Genomic DNA, 23,920 nt, shown 5'->3' with positions numbered 1-23,920 from the left:
TCTATCTATCTATCTATCTATCTATCTATCTATCTATCTATCTATCTATCTATCTATCTATCTATCTATCTAACTAACTAACTAACTAACTAACTAACTAACTAACTACCCAACTAACTACCTAACTACCCAACTAACTAAGTAACTCACTTACCTACTAAATATCCCAGTCTTAATATACGTATCTAACCATATTTTGGGGCCTACGATTTCGGAACCCGTCATTCTTTTAACTATTGTGTATGAATTTTTTGAAACTACCCCTTTCACAACATGTGAACAGATCGTTTGTCAAACTGAATATAAATTTTATAAATATATGTTCATACATAGAGAGCTTCATGGTCCTTGAGCAAAGACCTAAATCTTTGCAAAAGTTTAAAAATGTTATATTTGTATGTTCTGTTAATAATTTTTTTTAGTGTATAAAATATTGTAGCTAATAACTAGAGAAATCCTCATTTTTTCAATATAGCTACGACATTTTATATGAAATTAATTTCTACAGACAAATATTTAAACTATAACTTTTCTTCTTTCCAGCACTGTCCTACATCTCAACATGTTGCCGCAACACATGTTGACAACGAGCATATCAATAATAATAACAACAATAATAACACCACAACAGTAAACATAAATGGTGAAACCCCAATACAACAACAAGTTCTGATTCATCAACCGAAACATACACACGAACAAATTCAAATCGGTGCGAATACGAAATCAAAACAAAACCAAGAAAACGAAAATAAACAAAACAATAATTTCATTATTTGTCAACAACAACAACAAAAACTTCAAAAACAGCTGCAAAATACAAAAACATACGAAGAGCAGACGAAAGAGAAAGAAACCTGTAAAAGAGAACAAGAAGAAATGAACATAAATGAATTCACCACTGATCACGCAGAGAATGAATACACAATGAATTGTCATGGAAATGCACCACTATACAAGACAACAACAATTGCCAGCAACAATAGTAACAACATGACGGAGAGTTTATTTTACGATTCATCGTCAGCGATCAGTTTGACGCGTTCATTTGAGGCAAACACATCGTATACGGTTGGTTTGACGGATGCCTATGATAGTTTTACAACGGATTTGCAAGACGTAACACGTAAAACAACTGCAAATACAACAACGACGACGTATAGCCTAACACCTAATAAATGTTTAGCGGAATTGGAACGTTTGTATGCCGAATTTCGGGCCAGTGAAAGTTTACGTGAGCAAAAATTACGCAAATCGCAAAATCAACTTGAAACGTCGGTCACTACGGAAAATATGCGTTTAAACGTGCCCGCGTCCACCTCTAACTCCGTTAGCCAAATGGCAACGGAGATCGGTGGCAAGTCAGTGAGTGAAACAAGATTAAATCCCAGTACAAGTAGTGTTTTCTTAACAACCACAAATAGTGTTACCACTATAACGAATCCTTGTCAGCGTACGCCAAGTTTAACCATACAAGTGAATCAGAATATTAATAATTCCAATAATAATAATAACAACAACAATAATAATAATAATACAAATGTTAATAACGGTGGTGGTGGCCAATGTGAAAATAATGAATCTCAACAACAAAATCAAATTGTTTTAAATCAGGTCATAGTGAATACAACAACAAATGGTGTTAGTGTGATAAATTGTAATTATGTGAATAATGTTAATAATAATAACAACAACAACAAAAGTATTACAAATCTATGCGATAATGCAACAAATACAACAACATCCAATAATAATAATGTTGTTAATAATCTTAATAATAATCATTGTAGTCCTAATATCAATAATATTTCCAAAAATATCAATGATAATTCTAATAGTTGTAGTAGTGTTAGTGCTAATAATATTAATGATCCAACACATAGTTCAGTGCCTCAAGTGTTAAACGTCAATAATGCTGAAGAAATTGCAAAAAATTACCAAAAGCATTTAAAAAATTCTCCCAATACCCAAGTGAAAGTAATACAAGTAAATGAAAGTAATACAAATAAAACAACAAATAATACTTCATCATCTTCTTCCTCGTCAACACCCACATCATCGCCACAGCGCACTTTTGCCTCTACAGAGTGTCAGACGGATGATATTTCAGCGGTGCAACTTCGATCACCATCGGTTGGTAGGCCGCCATTAACATCGACTTCTTCAGCTATTTCGAATAGCACATCGAACAATAATCGTGAACAAAGACGTCGCGAAAGACGTGAACGTCGTCATTTGCAACATACTGCTTCCCTATTGGTTACTCCCACTCACGCTCATCCCCATCCCCATAATCATGCCTTACGTCACGGCCACTTAGATCGTCATTCTATGCCGGCTCCTCCTTTACCACCTATTTTACATCCTCCCCATTTACATCCCGGTCTAGCTGGTAGTTTACAACAAAGTGGCCATAATGTTGCCATGTTACGTCCCATGTTACCCGATATATTACATAATCATTTTCCACCTCCCTACAGTGCATTGCCACCGCCACAGTCTATGACAACGGCCAGTGGTAGTATGCCACATCATAATGGATCTCCTATACCCTTTAGCCATCCGCATTCACATCCTCATCATCCGTTGCCACAAACACCGACGGCCACTATATTAGGGCCACCACCTCCACCGCCACCGGCTGGTACAACTCTGTTAACATCCGTGATATCAACGGTTCCTATACCGGGTGCAACACCAATGGTTAGTGATGGCCGATTTACGCTACCGTTACCAATAATGAGAAGGTGAGTTAATGATCGTATTCGTTACGAAGTTATGTAGTTTAAACACCTAAGGGAAGTTCTTAGTTAGAGTAAATAGGAAATAAAAATTAGTTCACATATATCTTGATACAGATCTAATGTCTAATGGAACATAATTTTACTTAAAAGTAAAGTATGTATTCGGAAAGGTTATAGAGAGAGGTATTAGACACCCTGCCATCCCTTTATTGGTTTCATTGCTGGACTGCAATCTATTAGAGCTAATTCTATAGTAACGCCATAGGAATGTTTTCAACCTATGACCTTTGTATTTAGGTTTAAGATCGAACGTTGTTGGCAAGTTTGCCTAAATAGCAAAGTATATATTCAAAGAGTTTCTAGAGAGAGGCATTAGACACCTTGTCATCCCTTTATCAGTTTCGTCGCTGGACTGCAATCTGTTAGAGCACATTCTATAGTAACGTCATGGGGATGTTTTAAACCTCTGTCCTTTGTATTTAAGTTTAGAATCAGACCCAATGTTTCGAAAGATAATTTTGACTAAATAGCAAAGTATGTATTCGAAGAGCTTCTCGGTCTACATCGCATTTAGATAATTTTAAAAATTTGTTAAAAAAGGCAATATTTCGCACTTAAGTTGTCTTTGATCCAAATCTTAGCAGGGCTTTAGGTGGGTCAAGAAAAATATCATGGACTGATTGAAAATAAGTTTATTGTGTTCTTTAACGCATTTAGTTGCGACCTGTAGTTAAGCTATAAGACATGAAAGGACGAATGAAAATTGATAAGGTTCCGAAAAGTTTAAGCAATATTTCTGGTTGTTACAGACATCGCATTATCCTATTCCCTCCAGAAAATCCAAAACGCTTATAAACTAACTGGTTGTAATTAAAACATTTTTATTAAGAAATTTTGCAACTTCCTCAATCAAGCCAAGTTAATTTAAACCACAAGCTAAAATCTTAATTTACATTTATCATTTTTAGCTTTACAAAACTATATATTATTTATGGTACATATTTCCTGATTAAGATAAATTATATAAATTTTTAATAATATATTTCTTAATTTGGCATAAAGAGATTTTTATCAAAATAAAATTAACGGAAAAAATATTAAATAATACTTAATAATGAATAATTTCACTTCATTAACTGAAAAGCTTAGACAAAAAAACTAAGACCCTAACTACCCCCTTTTTTCCAATTTAGAAAGGAAAAGATGACGGGCAACAAAAACAATAAAAATAAAAAAATATAATTCAGAAAAACAACACAGCAAACAAAAATTAAAAAAAAAACAAACATCATACTGTAAAAAAAGTCAAAACCTATAAAAATTAATGTTAAAAGAAAGTTTTTGATTTTTGGTTTGTAGTTGTAGCTGTTAGACTTGGTGCTGCTACTGCTGTAGTTGTTACCACAACAACCTAACGACTTTTAAGATGAAATTAACAATAACAACAGCAAAAAACTAAAATTTAGCAAAAATATTAAAACGTTTTTATTATTAGTTTGTTGGTTGTGGCTCATCCATCCCATTATCATCTCTAGAGGTGGTTTAGGTTGTTTGAAGACAATTGTTACCAAAACCAAAGAAATAATAAAAGTAACAACACGGGTGAGTGTTTCTTTGCACTAAGGTTAGTAGCACCAAATCTGTTGGAATACATACTTTTGGTTTTTATACACTACTACTTATACATACAAACTTAATTAAGTTTTTTTTTGTTTTCTTAACTTTTGTTGTGGCTTTTAATTGTGAGATGCACTTAAAGAAAAGCTTAAGAAAAGTGTTTTTTTAGTTGAATAAACATTTTGTTTACATACCTAGACTCAGACAGACGGACAGTTAAATAGATTCCGCTGTCCATATTAAAAGCTTTTGCTCTTCAGTTCTTTTAACAAGAATTTAATCTTAAATAATTTGTTCTTAATTTTCTTCAGTGTATTTCATTTTTAGTTTTTTATTTATTTGTATCATTAATAAGTAAGAAAGATTTAAATGGTTTTAACAGCTGACATTTAGCTACGGGTTAACTGACATACCAAAAACTAAATATTCTATTACCAAAAAAAAAGCTTAACCAAAAATCTAAACAGCTTAAGCATAAATACTGCTTTTTTACTTTTTGATATAATGTTTTTTTGCTACACTTTAAATTAAAAAAAAAAAACGTTTAAAAAATCCGCACACAAAAACTCATTAGTAACCAACACAACAATTGAATTTGAAAGTATTAATTATTTTGTAATTACATGTGAATTATTGTATTTATGATTAAAAAAAACATAAACCATTTTTTAAATGGTTTAAGTGTTTACTGACTCACCGTACAACACACATACATACATATGTAAATAATAATGAAATGTGTTTTAGGGATAAAAGACTCTAGAAAGAATTGAAGTTGTAAACCGAAACTACTCATTAGCTTACATTACAGCTTGATTTATAGTTTACACAATACATTAAAGTATAATCCACAGACTGATCTATAGTCCAGACCATAGACTGATCTATAGTTCAAACTATAGACTGATTTATAGTCCAGACTATAGACTGATCTATAGTCCAGACTATAGACTGAAATATAGTCCAGACTATAGACTGGTCTATAGTCCAGACTATAGACTGATCTATAGTCCAGACTATAGACTGATCTATAGTCCAGACTCTAGACTGATCTATAGTCCAGACTCTAGACTGATCTATAGTCCAGACTCTAGACTGATCTATAGTCCAGACTCTAGACTGATCTATAGTCCAGACTCTATAGACTGATCTATAGACTGATCTATAGTACAGACTATAGACTGATCTATAGTCCAGACTATAGACTGATCTATAGTCCAGACTACAGACTGATCTATAGTCCAGACTATAAACTGATCTATAGTCCAGACTATAAACTGATCTATATTTCAGATCATAGACTGATCTATAGTCCAGACTATAAACTGATCTATAGTCCAGACTCTTGACTGATCTATATTTCAAACTGTAGACTGATCTATAGTCCAGACTATAGACTGATCAATAGTCCAGACGTTAGACTGATCTATAGTCCAGACGTTAGACTGATCTATAGTCCAGACTATAGACTGATCTATAGTCCAGACTATAGACTGATCTATAGTCCAGACTATAGACTGATCTATAGTCCAGACTATAGACTGATCTATAGTCCAGACTATAGACTGATCTATAGTCCAGACTATAGACTGATCTATAGTCCAGACTATAGACTGATCTATAGTCCAGACTATAGACTGATCTATAGTCCAGACTATAGACTGATCTATAGTCCAGACTATAGACTGATCTATAGTCCAGACTATAGACTGATCTATAGTCCAGACTATAGACTGATCTATAGTCCAGACTATAGACTGATCTATAGTCCAGACTATAGACTGATCTATAGTCCAGACTATAGACTGATCTATAGTCCAGACTATAGACTGATCTATAGTCCAGACTATAGACTGATCTATAGTCCAGACTATAGATTGATGTATAGTCCAGATTATAGACTGATCTATAGTCCAGACTATAGACTGAAATATAGTCCAGACTATAGACTGATCTATAGTCCAGACTATAGACTGATCTATAGTCCAGACAATAGACTAATCTATAGTCCAGACTATAGACTAATCAATAGTCCAGACTACAGACTAATCTATAGTCCAGACTATAGACTAATCTATAGTCCAGACTATAGACTGAACTATAGTCCAGACTATAGACTGAACTATAGTCCAGACTATAGACTGAACTATAGTCCAGACTATAGACTGAACTATAGTCCAGACTATAGACTGAACTATAGTCCAGACTATAGACTGAACTATAGTCCAGACTATAGACTGAACTATAGTCCAGACTATAGAGTGAACTATAGTCCAGACTATAGACTGAACTATAGTCCAGACTATAGACTGGACTATAGTCCAGACTATAGACTGATCTATAGTCCAGACATAAGTCCAGGATATATACTGATATATAGTCTAGACATAAGAGTGATATATAGTGCAGTCTATAGACTAGCTCAAAGCTCTATTAATAGACCGATCTGTAGCCCAGACTGCAGATTGAGTGAAAATTACTGATATATAGTCTAGGCATAAGAGTGATATATAGTGCAGTCTATAGACTAGTTCAAAGCTCTATTAATAGACCGATCTGTAGCCCAGACTGCAGATTGAGTGAAAATTACTTTATATTTATTTATATGACATGTCATTTAAACTGCAGCTTTCTTAGTAGTAAGTAATTAACTTTTATGTATAAATGTATGTATTTATTGCTCTATAAATAATACAAAATTACCGGAAATCTACTTAAGATAAATAATACAACAAAAACTACTAAAACAGTAAGCATACTGATTAATGTAGAATTTAAAGTTGATTTAAAAGTTTTTCGAAATAAAGCACACATATTAGTTAAATTAAAGTAAAAAACATAACATTTTGTGTTAGAATTAAATAATTTTGTATGACTACTAATTAGGTAGAGGCCCCAGGTAAAATTAGAAAAGATTTTAAAGATATGAAATGTTTTATAACATAACAATTCAGATCAAAAACTCTTCCTCTTAACTAAATATGGAGTATGTGTAATTTATATACATATGTATATAAGTATGTATGTATAATACAAAAGAATACTAAAGTTATAAAAAAGTAACAGGAAATAAAATTTACCTCCCAAAAATTATTAAAATAAAAACAACAGGCAGGCAAATTTAACCATAACTTATGGATTTAATGAATATATATACAAAAGTATATACGAGTATATATAATATTTAACTTTTATTTAACTCTTATTTTTTATTTTCTTCTTTTTTGTTTTCGTTTTAAAGCAATAATTTTTTTTCTCAAATATAAAATAAATTTCATGTACATTTTTTTCATACTGATTTGTTTTATTTTATGGATTTCTGTTAATTTTTGAGATTTTCGTTTCGTTTGTATTTGCGAAACTTTTCGTTTTATTCGATTTTTTTTTTTCGACTTGTAAGCAATTCACATAAAAATAAAATAAGCAAAAAGGAGAAAAAAATGTTTAAAAAAAAGACAAAGATCAGTGTAATTGTATAGCAACGTCATGTCAGAGTATTTCACTTATTGAGGTTGTTTGATGTTGTTACTACAATGTTGTTGTTGCTGTTGTATCACCATTACCTTTAAAACCATTTACTCTATGGAAAATGAATGTATTTGATAGATACACTTGTTACTGGATTTTCCCTGGTTGAATTGTAGGATTAAACTTTAGCCCAATAAAAGGAAATTATTGGTAGTTGTTTTATAGTTCCCTGAACTTCTAACAACAACATAGTTGTCGTTTATTTGTATAGAATATGGGGATATGGGCAAATAGGGTTCGATGATCCCTTTCGTTTCCATAGTTTCTGCGTACTCGGTTTATATCGGATTCTGAGAAGGCACTTATATTGGAGCAAGCTTAAATCGTGGTTCATTAGATCCCATTTTCAATATTAATTGAATTTTATATAATAAAGAAACTAGCTCCTTCTGTTTGAAACTGACGTTAAGGAATATATTTTTCAGATCCTAATAAATACATAATTTGTCATATGTCCACCAGACAGATTTTATTCTTCGATCAAAATTTTCAAACACATTTTGGAAACATAGCTAATCTATTAGTTTGGGTCCGAAAGCTCAAATCAGTATGATGAATCTGTATAGGCTCCGTCTTAAGTATCAACATCTATATAGTAGATTAAAAATAAAAGTTGTAATTAATATATCTAGGAGATCCAAAGTATTCTGATATTCTTTAACACTGCGGCATACAGTTGAGTTAGTATCGATTAATAGGCCCGATCGAGTACACGTTGGTGTTGTCAAAACTAGTCGTCGCACCTTTATACACAAAATTCTTTAAAACAGTGTCGGAAAGGTTACGCTTCATTAGTTCTACTGGTCCCAATCAGTCTTATATAAAGATCAAAATAAGAATGTTGGTCCTCTTCGGACAAGCGATTGTGATTTGAAACAGATCTTATTAGTTAGTTTGAAAGAAGGATGTACAAATATATTATGCTTCAAATCCGAAGAAATATACCTAGACTGCTATCGGGCCTGATGTGCACTCCTTAACCAGTACATCAGGGGGAAATCAAACACAATTCAAGACTATAACACTAACCTTCCGGAGGTCACATTGAAACAGATCTAAAAATTTTAGATCTTTCAATAACACAGTCCAACAAAATTCTAAAAAATTACACTTTTCTAAAGGATCGTGCAGTTCAGAATTTAAATTTACCCTTCAGATTCAATTTTCTAGATATCGTGTCATAAAGTTTGGAAGAACTGCAGTTTTTTCCACATTTGAGACGTTATAACATCTCGGAAATACAATTTTAAGAAAATCTGTTGTATCATTTGAAAGTTCAAACTGCACCAACCATTAGGTTAAGATATCTCGAAAAAGTAAACATATATAACAAAGACGCACTGTCATAGCGTCTCAAAAATGGCATGATGTCTGGAAAACAGGATGTGATAAATGAGTTCGGATATTGTACTGCTGGATCCCATTGGAAACTATATTGAGGAAAGATTTTTACTTTCGTCCTGTACTAAAACTCGGACTAATGAATATTAAATTCTTGAAACTAGGTGGATAGATTTGTATTAATATGTTTGTCGCTGAATATTAAGTTCTCCGTAAACTTCTGTTGAAGCTCAATGATTCTACAAAAAGTTAGACTTTGTAAGCCCTTTGTGAAAACCCTTTCAAACTCGAGGTAATGAATATTAAGTTATCTCTGTTCAATCCTTAACTTTGGTCTCTTTTTTAAAAATTGTTGGGCCTGTGTTATTAATCCAGTGACAAAAAAGTATGTTTGTGGCTGAATATTAAGTTCTTAGTAAGCTTCGGTTTGAGCTCAATGATTTCTCAAAATGTTGGACTTTGTTAGCCCTAACCGTTTTAAATTCGGAGTAATAAACATAAAGTTTGTCGCGATATCTGGAAAACACTACATAATCCGGATTCTATTCTGCTTCGATCCCGTAGTAATGAATATTAAGTTTGACATTATATCAGGAAAACACGACGTAATATAATAATTCAGATTCTACGCTGCTCGATGCCTTAGAGAACTATATATATTAACGACTGATTCGTATTTAGCGCTGTTCAACCCTTAGGAAAGTGAAAACGGTTTCAAACTAGAAGTAATGATTATTAAGCTTTTAAAACAAAGAGGATAGATTCGTATTTAGCGCTGCTAGATCCTTTAGAAAGATATACTTTGGTTTCTGTGCTAAAAAGGTGTTGACCTGTGTATTAATCCAATGACTGATCAAGTAAGTATGTGTGTGGCTGCATACTAAGTTCTCATTAAACAGTTGTTCAAGATCTGTGATTCTTCAAATTATTGGATTTTTCAAGCTCTTTGCGAAAACTGTTTCAAATTCGAAATATTATGATTTCAAAAAACTTTTGTTTATGTTCAATATTTTGTCTTAATTTAGACCTTTAAAGCTCTAGAGCTTGCACAAACTATTGCAAAAACACTGAATAATAATTGTATTTCTCATAGTCATGTTAGAAATTTCGCTTAAACCACAAATATTTCAACTTGCGGAGTCATAATAGAAATTTTGAATTTGAAGAGATTCAGCCATGTAAAAAGTGTTTTTAGTGTGGTAATTTGCATTGTAGTTACTTACTGTTATTATTGTTATTTTATAAAAATAAAAAATAAAATTTTTCGTTTTTGGTTGTTGCTGATGATGCTGTTAGTATAAAATTTTATTTTCCATAAACCTCAACGTGTATACTCCTAGTATTTCTGTGTATGAGTAACAAAATATGTATAGGTGTGAGTGCGGTTAGGTATAGAGTTCAAGAGTATTTTCGTTTTTTTTTTTTTTTTTTTTTTTTTTTTTGGATGGAGTCGAGTATCTTTTGAATACTTTCACTTTCTTTATGAACACATCTTTTATTTTTAAACATTTATGAACAACAGCAGCAACAGTAAAAACAAAACAGAAAAAACGCTTCAGTCAGCAACATAAAACAATCACACAAATAACAGATGAAGTCAAAAAACAACAACAAAAAGTTTAACGAAATGGAAACGGGTTTAAATAACCAAAAAACTGAAAAAAAATTTATGAAAAAAATACAAAATAAATTGTTTGAATTTGTGCTGTAATAAATTTATGTAGTTTAAACAAAATATTTACAATAAAAACAACAAGAGTCTTTTAATCTTAAAAATAAAACATAAAATAAGTGGTATTTAAATACAACACCATTAATTCTTTTGAAGTTGTTTCATTTTTTACATTTTCTCAAAAAATTAACGGATTAGGTGGGGTTTTTATCGCCTGGCTTAAAAGTTTTTGCCATTTCTTTACATTAACTTGCCTATTTTTCAAACTTGTCACATACATAACATAAACAAATATTTACAATTTAATTTTTAATTTATTCCCATTTATTTTCCTCTTTGATTATGCAAATTTATAAAATAGTTTCCATAATTTAAACTTTATGCTTAACATTTTCGCTATTGATTTTATAATTTTACCCTGAACTTGAAATCGAGTGAAATTATTTCGTTTATTAGTGTGTATTTTAATTTAAAAGTACCAGTATCGAATTTGTGCATTTAAATTACTAAAATTTGTTTGGACATATACATACATAGGTATTATTTAAATCAGTTGTAGGAAGTTGTTTGTTTTTTCTTCTTTGGAGAAATTAGTTTAATTTATTTTTAATTTTTTGCATTTTACTTAAAATATTTTTATGTACAACATTTTTAACTTGAAATAAAAATTTCTCTATGATATCATTTTTAATATTGATTATTTCATATTGAGCTCTTTTTTGTGGTTTAAAAAAGGCATTATGCAATATTTTCTTTAAAAACAACAAATTTATTGAAATATTTTTTTTTTTAAATTTTTATATAAAAACTTTCTTTTGGCTTATTTTATTATTTTTTTTTTTTTGCAGATAATTATAATAATTATCGATTAGAGATATAGGTCATTATAGATCGATCCTATTGCTTGTTATAACTTAAACATTTAGGTGCAAATATACAACAGAGTTTTTGCCCTTAGGAAAGGGAAAAGTCTGTTACTTATTCTCGTCTACACTAAGAGGGAAAACATAATATCAGACATGAAATTATTCATTAGATCAATGAAAATTTTCATTATTTACAAACTATTGTAGACTTTCGTTGTATTAATGAAGAATGTTTCATTTATATTATGATGAATTTGTTTTTAAAATTCACTGTGGAATATTTCATTGCTGGAATGAAATTGATTATCAATTAAATGAAAATATTTCTCAAATGCCATGAAGTAATTTCTTTGCAAACAATGTAATTGCTGTACTAACTCCACAATGGTTTCATGCGTGCAACAATCGGTTTTCATATATTTTATGAAAATATACAAGTTGTCTTTTGTATATAGAATATATTCATAATAGTTAGTTACTTAATTGGTGAGTTAGTTATATAGATAGATAGATAGATAGATAGATAGATAGATAGATAGATAGATAGATAGATAGATAGATAGATAGATAGATAGATAGATAGATAGATAGATAGATAGATAGATAGATAGATAGATAGATAGATAGATAGATAGATAGTTAGTTAGTTAGTTAGTTAGTTAGTTAGTTAGTTAGTTAGTTAGTTAGTTAGTTAGTTAGTTAGTTAGTTAGTTAGTTAGTTAGTTGGTTGGTTGGTTGGTTAGTTAGTTTGTTTGTTTGTTTTTAAGAGGAATGAACATTTATACACCTAGGCCTCTATGCGCTTTTTAACTAGGGCCTCTGGTGGGAATCGAACTTATCACCTCAGTTCTACTAGACTAAAATACTAACCTACTGGAGGTCACAAGCTATGGATAATAAGAAAGTATAAAAAGGTGCTTAATTTTAAGCAATAAATTTCTTAACATTAATTCAATGAATAAATATAATAATAACCCGAACCCTAGGATGTCGTATCTGAACTTGGGACTAATCTACACCAAAGCCAAATATTCATCCTTTAACAAACTATCTATATCGCAGTGGTCAGGAAGTTATAGTCCGAACCATGTCCAGTTCGATGCAGAATATCTGTTAAAATCAACAGAATTATCAATAGAAACTAGTGAATAAATAAATAATTTGCATATAAATAAATTTCTTAAAGATATAATAGCATACAGAGCTGTTAATAACATAAATAACAATTTCATTTGATTTTGATAGGAAGACGAGGAGTATTTATGTTAAAATGCCAAAAGTCAAACCACTTTGATTTCACACATTAAATTTGCAAACTACAACAAAATGGAATTTATTATAAAAAGCTAAATAGAATAAATTATAAATAAATAATTTTCAAAAAGTCAATTCTTTCTCATGTTTATAGAGAAGAAATAACACTGTGTGGTGATTTTAAATTCTATACATTTTATAAATTAAATAGAGATAAAAATTAAAATAGCAAAAAAAAGAAACAGAAAAATTTTAAATTTTTAAACAAATTCCCACGCAATGTAAAGCAATATTAAATGAATTGTAAAAAACAAATAAAATTATATTTAGTTATATACATTTAATTTTTTTTTTATTATTTAATCAAATTAAATTGTTAAAAATCATTTACAATGGAGAGTAGTCATGGAAACCAAATGAACGCCTTCTCTAATTTCCACTAGTTTTTATGTGTTTTTATCATAAAATAATTAATTTTTATCATTTTTTCCGTTTTATACATTTATGTTTTTTTTTTACAACAAAGCAAAAAATATAGAAATCGTATTAAATTTATTGTAATTGAAAACAAAACGAGTAATATTTTTTAAAGCAAAAAAAAAAAAAAATAAAAAAAAAAACTAATGAGAAAATTAAAATGGAAACTCGTCGACTTAAAGATGAACTGCATCAAGAAGTTTATAGATTTGACTACAGGTTAGGACTGGTCTGCAGTAAAGACTATACATTGTTCTATGTCCATGATTATAATCTTGTCTATGGTCAAAACTATGTACAGTTCTATAGTCAGAACTATAGAACTATCAATAGCCAGATAGTTCTATAGTCTGTACTAAAGACAGTTCTTTAGTCAAGAATATAAACTGTTCTATAGTCATGACTATTGTTAGTTCTATAGTCAGGACTAAAGACACTTCTATAGTCAAGCCTATAGACAGTTCTATATTCAAAACTATAGATAGTGACATAGTCAACACTTTATACAGTTCTATAGTCGAGACTATAAACAGTTCTATAGACAGTTCTATTGCCAAGAATATTGACAGTGCTATAGCTAAGCTCATAGACACACCTATAGTCAAGTCTATAGACACATCTATAGTAAAGACTATAGACAGTGCTATAGTCAACACTATATACAGTGCTACAGTCAATACTATATACAGTTCGATAGTCAACACTATAAACAGTTCTATTGTCAATACTATAAACAGTTCTATAGTCAAGCCTATAGACACATCTATAATCAAGCCTATAGACACATCTATAGTCAAGCCTATAGACACATCTATAGTAAAGACTATATACAGTGCTATAGTCAATAGTTTAAACAACTCTATAGTCAAGACTATAAACAGTTCTAAGTATAGTCAAGCCTATAGGCAATTCTATTGTCAAGACAATAAACACTTACATTTTCAAGACTATAGCCATTTCTATAGTCAAAACTATAGTCAGTTCTAACGTCAACCCAATAGACAGTTTTATAATTAAGACAATAGACAGTTCTATAATCAAGACTATAGACAGTTTTATAATCAAGAGTTTTATACTATAAGCAGTTCAATACTATAAGCAGTTATATAGTCAAGACTATAGACATTTCTATAGTCAAAACTATAAATAGTTCAAGGCTATAGTTGGTTGTATAGTTAGAACTTTGCACAGTTCTTTTGGCTAGACTGTTGACAGTATAATAGTTTGTTCATAGTGAAGACTATAGACAGTTCTTTAATAAAGACTATAGATAGTTTTATAGTCAGGATAGTTCTTTAGTCAAGGCTTTAGACAGTTCTATAGTCAAGGATATAGACAGTTCTATAGTCAAGACTATATACCGTACTACAGTCAAAACTATAAACAGTTCTATAGTTAAGGCATAGTCAAGTCCTTTAGTCAAGACTATATACAGTTCTATAGTACGATTGTAGGAAGGTTTATAATCAAGATTATAAACAGTTCTATAGAATGTTGTATAGTCAAGACTATAGTCAATACTATAGACCGTTCTATATAGAATTTTCAAGACTATAGAAATTTCTATAGTCCACTCTATAGACTTGTCTATGCTTAAGTCTAAAGACTGGACTATGTTCAGGTCTATAGATTGGTCTATAGGTAAAACAATAGAAAATTAATCAGTAAAGGTAGTGTGTCTATAGTCATTACTATAGATAGTTGTGTAGCCTGTTGTATAGTCAGAACTATAGACAGTTATATAGTAAAGACCAAAAACTGTTATATAGTCAGGACTATAGACAGTTGTATAGTCAGGACAATATATAGTCAAGACAAGTCTATATAAAGGGATTAGACAGGCCTATAGTTAAACATACAATTACGTTAAATTTGCAAAACTTTGAACCATTGTTTTTGTAGTTCAACAAACACAAGTGCAAATCTGCAACATCCTATGCACCATAGTAGTGTAGCTCTTAAAAAAAAAAAAGTAGTACGTAGTTGTTTTAATTTTTATTATTATCGAGTTTGATTTTAGAATAATTAAATCTCAACACCGCAGTCAGCAGTAACTTTATACACTTGTCTGGCAAAACACGTACTATACATAATGCCATTTTGTTTCAATGACTGACTGGCTCTATTTAGCGTAAATACTTTAATAATTATTATAAATAATTAACAAATAAAAAAAAACTATAGGCTTTATAGCAACTAAGTAGTCTACTTATAAAGGACACTACCTTAATAAATTATTTGATTAAAAACTTGATTAAATTAATAATTATTTATGTGCAGCTGAGTTAATTTATTCTAAAGGCAAGACAAATTTTGATTGAACTAGTTACATAACTGGTTCGTTGTGGGGTACGCACTGATACCAAAACTAGTTTTAGCGCCTTATAAGAAAAACTTTTACTTAAAAAAGCCAAAGGTCTAAACTTATCTAAATGAACTAGTTTCACTCAGCAGTTTTACTTCCTCAATCTATTTAAACAACTTTACAACCCTGCTGTACCGAACACTATAATATATTGATATAATTTTTTTGTTGTCCATACTAGAAATATTAAGTGCATCTGACAAATACGTCAGTGTTTATAATTATTAAAACCAAATACAAAAAAAAAACAAAGCGTTTTAATATTAATTAAAATATAATAGATATTCGCCGCCAATAATGAATGCACTTGTAGTAATTTATTACTCGCAATAAATATTTTCTATGCGGACTTAGTACAAAAATGCATTTTCACTTGTATGGTTCATTTATTGGTCAGGGTAAGTGTAGTTATTTATGGGTATTCTAGTTTTAATATGGAAACCATGAAAATTGTTTTTTGGAATTTTATAGAGTTATTAAAAGCAAAAATTAATTAATTTGATTATTCATAAAATTTCAACAATGTGTTTTTTTTGCAGTGAATTTTGCTAATAATTGTTCATAGACGATGTAATTAGTGCGATAATAATGGTTTGGAAAGGAAAATCAGAACAGAAAATGATTTGAAGGGCATGAGGAGTAAAATATGTTATGAAATTATTAATATTGAAAGTTAAGAATTTTAAAAGAGAAGATTTTAAGCATACCCACGACAGGGATGTAAGTGGTCTTAATAAGTACTTGTAGTTTATGCATATTTACGCAAAAATTAATTTGTTTGTGTTTGGTAGAAATTTGAATTACGCGTCAAAAGACAAATTCAGATCGATTTTTCTGAAGTGAAGAGGTATCTCAAAGAGATCATTTTGCCATCATATGCCAGAGCTTTACCATGATAGAATTCCAACAAAATCTTTACTTACCCGGTAAGTAAGGAGGTAATATTTTAGAAAAGTGTAAATAGTTACACTTTTCTCCAATATTAACTACTTATTTTTGCTCGACGATGACCATAAAAAATCTGCTTACCCGACTTTTCCAAATTTAAAACTGGTTTTACAGTTATTTTGTACGTTTATCTGGATTGGTGTTCCATCCAAAAGTAAACAACATTTTTTGAAAAAGACTTCCAAAATAGACTACGATTAGAAACACTATTTCTTTATTAGACGCTTTAGACAATTAACTATAAATTCTAATAAAAAAATTATTTTATGTTATTGATAACGACAACCCATTACCAAGTAATGTATGAAATAACTACATTACCTACAATACTCATTACCAAAATTTTAAAATATTTTATTGGGATATTATGCTTTCATGTCTCGTGTCGTATTTTGAGTTTATTTCGGCTTATGCTTGCAAACTTTATCAATTACATCCAGCATAAGTTCCCTATGATGTTCTGGTCAGATTTCATCAGCTGATTATATATAGGAATCTTTTGGTCCCTTGAACTACTGAGCATATCCTTCGAGCCATGATGATACATTAAAATGATGCTTTGCCATCACATTCGGGTTCTTTTAATAGATTCACATATACTAGAAGCAGAGAGCATTTACATCGGCCGATACAAATATTAGTTAGAGAGCGAGGTCTGGACTATACGGAGTGTGAGACAAAACCTTCCCGCCAATTTTTTAAGAATTTTGACCGAGTGTTGCTTGGTCGCATATATTGGATTTTTTGAACAATGATCGCTCTTAACTAACAAATGGTCCCACCAAATACAGAACATAATCTTATCATCGGGTTCCTTTAATAAATCCATATTTAACAGAAGCAGAGAGCATTCTACATCGATTGACACCAGTATTAGACAGTTTTCAATTCGAATTTTCTCTACTTTTAGGTGAATCTTGCTGCTCATAAACAATCCAAATTACTGCTTGACTAGTTTCCGAAGATCTTGAAGAGTTTAACAACAATCTTACGTAGTAATGTCTTCAACATATTTTTGGTTAACCATAAGCTTTGGGGATCACTCTTTTTTTAAACTAAAGAAGTAAAACCAAACTTTCTGCATAAGACCCTAAGACTAAGGACCGATCATTATGGAATTATTTCACCGATGCTCCTTTTTCAATCACTTAAGGAAATTTTGTTAAGATCGGTTCTTATGTTTCATATGGGTATCACTCTTTTTAAACTAAAGAAGTAAAACCAAACTTTCTACATAAGACCCTAAAACTAAGGACCGATCATTATGGAATTATTTCACCGAGGCTCGTTTTTCAATCACTTAAGGGAATTTTGTTAAGATCGGTTCTAGGATAAGTCTTCTTAGATATGGCCTGTTTCGATTTTCAGAAATATATATAAAAATATTTGTCCAATCTATGTAGTATCGTTGTAACGTTGTGTATCAAAAAATGATTCATATAAACATTTTTGAAACAAAAACAAATAAAAAATACGACATACTACTATACAGCTGTACAACACTGATTGTGAATTGGACAATTATTAGTATTGATCAGTTAATGTCAAAGAGGTTTTAGTTAGGGTAGGGACTATTATGGGCTGATTTTTAAAAATTTTTAATATTGTAATCTTGTGAAAAGGACCTTCTATGTGGACTAGGTTCTAATGTAGCCCGATTTTGGACATATTTAACAGTATGGATTTTAACTACTAAAAAAGTAACTTTATACCAGTGGTCGTCACTTTTAACGGGTGAAACTAGATGAAACTTTGGGCCAATATTGCCCATCGTTGTACAGTTTGATTAATATCTCTCTCTTCCTTTCTTTCCCAAACTTTTTAAATTAACAACATTGTAGTTAACAAATTCTAATTGCATCCATAAAAGATAAAAATAAATTGAAACTTATATCTGATTTTAACAACTAAAATCTCATACAAATCAAAGTATCTGTCTGGCCATAAGTGGTATTCAGACTTTGTATCAATATGTCTTTCTATCTAACGAATCAACAATGTTTATTTGTTGACTATTGTATAGATGTCAGTTTTTATCGTTATTTTTTAATCTACTAAAACTTGCATATAAAAAAAAAACACCAACATAATATATGTCTCTAGAAGTAAGCTAATTCTATGTATGATTTAATTTCAAGTGATTTATAAATGAACAAATGAAGTTCAAGGTAAACAACTGTATTCATTACACTATACAATTTAATTAAATTAAACAAAGTTGTATATGTATTGGTTATAATATCAATTTAAGCTAAAATAAAAGTAGTTTTCATTAGATGCAACAAACAAAAAAAAAATCAATTAGAAAGTAGATTTCTTTGGTTTAAACTAAAATTTTTAGTAACAGACTTGTTGCTTTGATGAATAACCTTTATTTTTTTTTTTTTGCAAACAATTTCTTACTGGCAAATAGATTTTTCCCAGTTGAAATGTTATTTTAACCGAAAAAAAATCTTTTCATTTCGCAGTTGCGGTGGTTTTTCTTTATATTTTCAATCTAAATGAAAATTTTGCGGTTTTCTGTGGCAATTTCACAACATCACATACGAGTTTAAGCAAAAAAAAAAAACACAAGTTAAGCAAATAACCATTTCTAACAATGTTTTCTACTGTTGCAGAATTGTTTTTCTTTCTTTTAGTAAAACAATTTTTTTAGCGATTTTTTCTGCAGTAATCTTTCCAGCTTCCGTTAGAACAAACAGACCAAAAGGCGGCAGGCAAACCTAGACAGCAGTTACCAGTTGTTGGTCTTGCCAGCAAAATAGAGAAAAAGTAATAAAAACCATTGAAAATTCTCTTATTAAAGCAGTTAAGTTCATTTTGTAGTACTTGCTTACCTCACCAGTATCTGGTATTTACTGCTGGTCTTGGTCATGGTATTCTAGCTGTCAAGATTTTAGCATTTAACTTATACAGTCAGTCATTTTAAAGTGATTTTTTGTTATTCCATAATCAATTTATAAATGTTTAAACTGAAATTGTTTTGTGCTTTTTTATGCCGTAATTACCACAATGTCTTAAGAATTAAAACAATCTTTATTTTCTTGTAGACATCAAATCAAGTTTAAAATTGTTTCAAGTATGACCGGCTCAGCGTGTGTGCTTTGGATTTTAAATGCTCGGTGGTTAATTCTTAATAATATTAGAATTTAACCATATCAAAGTTATGTTAACTGAGTTGTCCCTATATAGTATGCCGTTTATATTACTATTACAAGCATAACGATCTTGCTTTTAGAATTTGTCATTTCCTAATAACTTGTTATAGCTCATGATGCAGTGGATAACATTGCAGATAATCCCAGATCTCTTTTTGTGGCTAATGGCAATAACTGTTTTAAAAGAGATCAAATAAGTCATAGCCTTTCGTGACACGACTAGATTTAGAATTTTGATCGATACCTCTCACAAGAAGTGTGATCTTTTTTCTGTAAAAAACTTTCCATTTGTCCCGAATTGATCAAAAAGCTTATTCGCAAAGATTACTATTATTAAATGTAAGCAGTGATATTCGAGATCATCGGAAAATCCATCTGCTTAAATAGCCCTAAAGTTAAATTCTTTAAGATGTAAGCGAATTTGTGCGTTGTCAATTTTGTGATCATTTCATTCTAGATTAACTCTCTCTCTCTCTCACTCTGTGTTGTTTGCCCGAAACAGATATGGCCTCATCAACAACTTAGTGTAGATCATCTTCTATAGCGCAGAAGATTCAAGTCAAAAAACTTTTCATTTTCCAGAATTGGTCGAAAAACTTGTAACAGTGATCTTCAAGCACATCGGATGATCTCTCTTCTTAACTAGTGACTTTATTAAGAGATTTTTCATAATAAAGTCATACTTAAGGTTAAATTTTTTAAGATGGAATCGCACTTGTTTGTTGACAATTTTGTGATCATTTCATTTTATATTAACTAGCTTATCACGCTCTCTCTCTCTCTCTCTCTCTCTGTGTTTTTAGCCCTAAACAGATATGGCGTGATTAAAAACTTAATGTAGATCAGGACTTCCTGTTACCTACTCTTTCGTGACACAACTAGATTTGGAATTTTGATCGATACCTGATCGATACAAGAAGAGTTATCCTTTTCCTGTAAAAATCTTTCCATTTGTCAGAATTGCTTAAAAAACTTATTCGCTTACATTCCCACTATTAAATGTAAATAGTGATCTTCAAGAACATCGGATAATCTCTCTTCTTAACTAGCGCTAGCTAAGAGATCTTTCATAATAAAGTCATACTTAAAGTTAATTTTTTAAGATGGAAGCGCATTAGTGTAATGTAATCATTATATTTTGGATTAACTAGCTTATCATGCTCTCTATGTGTTGTTTGCCCTGAACAGATATGGAGTGATCAACAACATAGTGTAGATCTGGTCTTCCTGCTACCCGCTATTTGCTCTAGAGCATAGAAAGTTGACGTGCACAGTTCTTTGTCCAATTTGCCATAACATTGAGACTTTTTTTCTCAATTCTTCCTTTATCGCTTTAGTAGGGATCTTTTTTAAGCCGTTATCTTTGGACTTGAATACCAAACATGAGAGAAAAAGAGAAAGAACTGTATGGAATGACGTAGATAATATATTTTGAAGAATGAGGTTTTTTTGTTGAATTTAGTTTTACTATTTAACTCACTGGGAGAACTGATTCTAGCAAAATTCTGATTCTTGCAGGATTCTTAGGGAACCATAATTTTTACAGTACATTTCAGGGACGGAGTGCTTTCATATTTATTTGCAGAGTTCAAACTAATAGAAGAATGAAAACTCTTCCCTTCAGAGTATTCAATGCCTAACATAATACTACACTCTGGTGCACCACCCGCAATCCTCTCTAATTGTGATAGACTATAGCTTGGTTATGTTGTTGGAAGATCAGGCTTTCGTTGCCACAGGAGAGATTAAGAGTCTGGTTTAATTATTGCAGTATTCTGAGCATGACTCAATATCATAAGCTGGAGTATCTCCTTCAAGAGATTCGAGAGTAAATAAACTCTTGCTGGACGTAATGGGTCATTTAAGACCTTTGTCGTAGCTTTACAACATTCGTTTTTGCTTTCTATAACTGTTTTCTTTTTTTAGGGAAAACATCTCTTAAAAAGGGCAAGAATCACTGCCTCTGCTTTTAAAGTCAAACGAATCATGGATTTGAAGTAATTACCTCCAATACTCTTTGACGCCATATAAGAGTCTAAGTCTGCATCTAGCTGCTCCTAATTTAGATTACGGACGGTACTGAGTAATGCAATCGGAGAGCAGTATATGTACCAAACATTCTCTATCAATACAGACAACAGACGCTCTGTGTCAATAGATGTAGTTGAAGTAATTACCTCCAGCACTCGTTTTTGCTATATAGGAATCTGGGTCTGAGTAATGCAATCGGAAAAAAAACGTTTATATACCATATATACGTATATAGACCACACATTAATTATTAATATAGAAAATAGACGATAAACTGTTGTAATAGATGGGCTCAGGTTTGTTCATATATCCAGAATCCTTAAGCTCCTTGTGAAGGTGGTCCATTTCCGATGTTTTGATGATAGAGAATTACGAACTGAATCAAAATTTCTTAATGGAAGTGAAATATCTATTTTCAATGGTGACGTTTATTTCACGAAATATTCGTGTAATGTGAACGAACGACAAATTTGCACAAAATATAACAACAACAAAAATGTTAAGAAAACACCTCAAAAACTCAAAAGTTGGTGAAATCTTTTTTTGCTTAACTTACTGCTGACTTCATACATTCGATTTGGTTTCGTTTTTTTTTTCTTCTTGTTTTTGTATCTTTTTTTTTGGGGATTCGTTCACAATGATTTTTTTAGGTTGATTCATCATTTTGTGTGGTGAAGTTGTAAACTTTTTATGAGTTTTTTAAGTTTTTCTTGTATTTTATTTTTTCATTTGTTACTTGTTCGAGAGGTTGCTGAGCTTTTTAAATTGTCTTTGCTAACAGGCTTTTGTTGCCGCTGCTGTAGTTATTGTTGTTAGTTTTGTGTTGCACGTTAGTAGTACGTTGCCATTGTTGGCAATATTGTTTAATAGTAAAATGTATGCACGTCTGTTTTTATTATGAATTAAACTTGTTTTTCTTCCACACACAAACTTGCCCCATCAGTTTCGATTTATGCAAATCCACGTGAGCGGTTTTTATGTGTTTTTGTATGCTCTTGCTACATCTAACTTTTTTTTGCAATTTTTTTTCTTTTAGCTGCGGTTTTGCTGTATTCATATGATTTCTTTTTTACAACTTTTTTTTGTTTGCCATTCAATGCAAAATGGTTTTTGAAAAAAAAAACATTTTTTGCAACTTGATTTTTTTACTGCTTCTTCCTTTAAACCCGAGTTACTGCTCATATTTCTTTAATACTCGAAATATTGGAAAACATGTTGTTGGCTGCACGCATGCACGTTTTTTTTTTTAAATTTATCACTCACACACTCATTGACTCGATCCGTAATATTCCTATAATAGTAGTTTGATTTTTTCTTCTCTTTTGCTAAGACTTCATTCAAACTGGTTTATAATTGTTGGTAATTATTTTGTATGTTTTTTTTTTGTTGCAATTCATATTATATTTCTTTTTTCTTTACTTTATGCATTTAAATAAATTTAATATTTAATTATTTAATGTCATTTTAATTTACAAGTTTTTTTTGTTTAGCACAGTCGTCGACACCTTTAGGTTAAAAGTGTTTGAGTAAACAAGTTTAAGTGCCATAATAGAGAAGGCTGACTAAACTTTTTTTGTACCATCTACTTTTAGTTTTAATATTGACATTCTAAAAATTAAATCATATATGTGTTTAATGTTTTTTGGACATAAGCAACCAAAAGAACTTAGTTATTTTAGTTATAGTTATTTTAATTGAAATATCTATCGCATAAAGTCTGGTTTAGATCTGAGTTATGGTCCAGTATATAATAGTCTTGTTTAAAGCCTATTCTATAGTCTAGTATATAGCCCATTCTAGTATATATTCTAGTCAGACTAATGACTTTAATCTTTAGTCTAGTCTAGTATATATTCCAGTCATTAGTCTAGTCTTTAGTCTAGTCTATAGTCTAGTCTATAGTCTAGTCTATAGTCTAG

General features: G+C 30.6%; 1 protein-coding gene across 1 annotated transcript in view; it reads left to right on the top strand.

Annotated features, from left to right (window-relative positions):
- The window catches only part of LOC111675055 (putative mediator of RNA polymerase II transcription subunit 24), a 161,736-nt gene that overhangs the window by 27,938 nt on the left and 109,878 nt on the right, over window positions 1–23,920 (top strand). The window contains exon 3 of the mRNA XM_046955853.1: window positions 544–2,747. Within this exon, the coding sequence (XP_046811809.1) occupies window positions 544–2,747 (2,204 nt within the window). The remainder of the gene's footprint in view (window positions 1–543; window positions 2,748–23,920) is intronic.

The sequence above is a fragment of the Lucilia cuprina genome, chromosome 6 (genome assembly GCF_022045245.1).
Source record: "Lucilia cuprina isolate Lc7/37 chromosome 6, ASM2204524v1, whole genome shotgun sequence".
Taxonomy (NCBI): Eukaryota; Metazoa; Arthropoda; class Insecta; order Diptera; family Calliphoridae; genus Lucilia; species Lucilia cuprina.
This window is presented reverse-complemented; position numbering and strand designations above follow the sequence as displayed.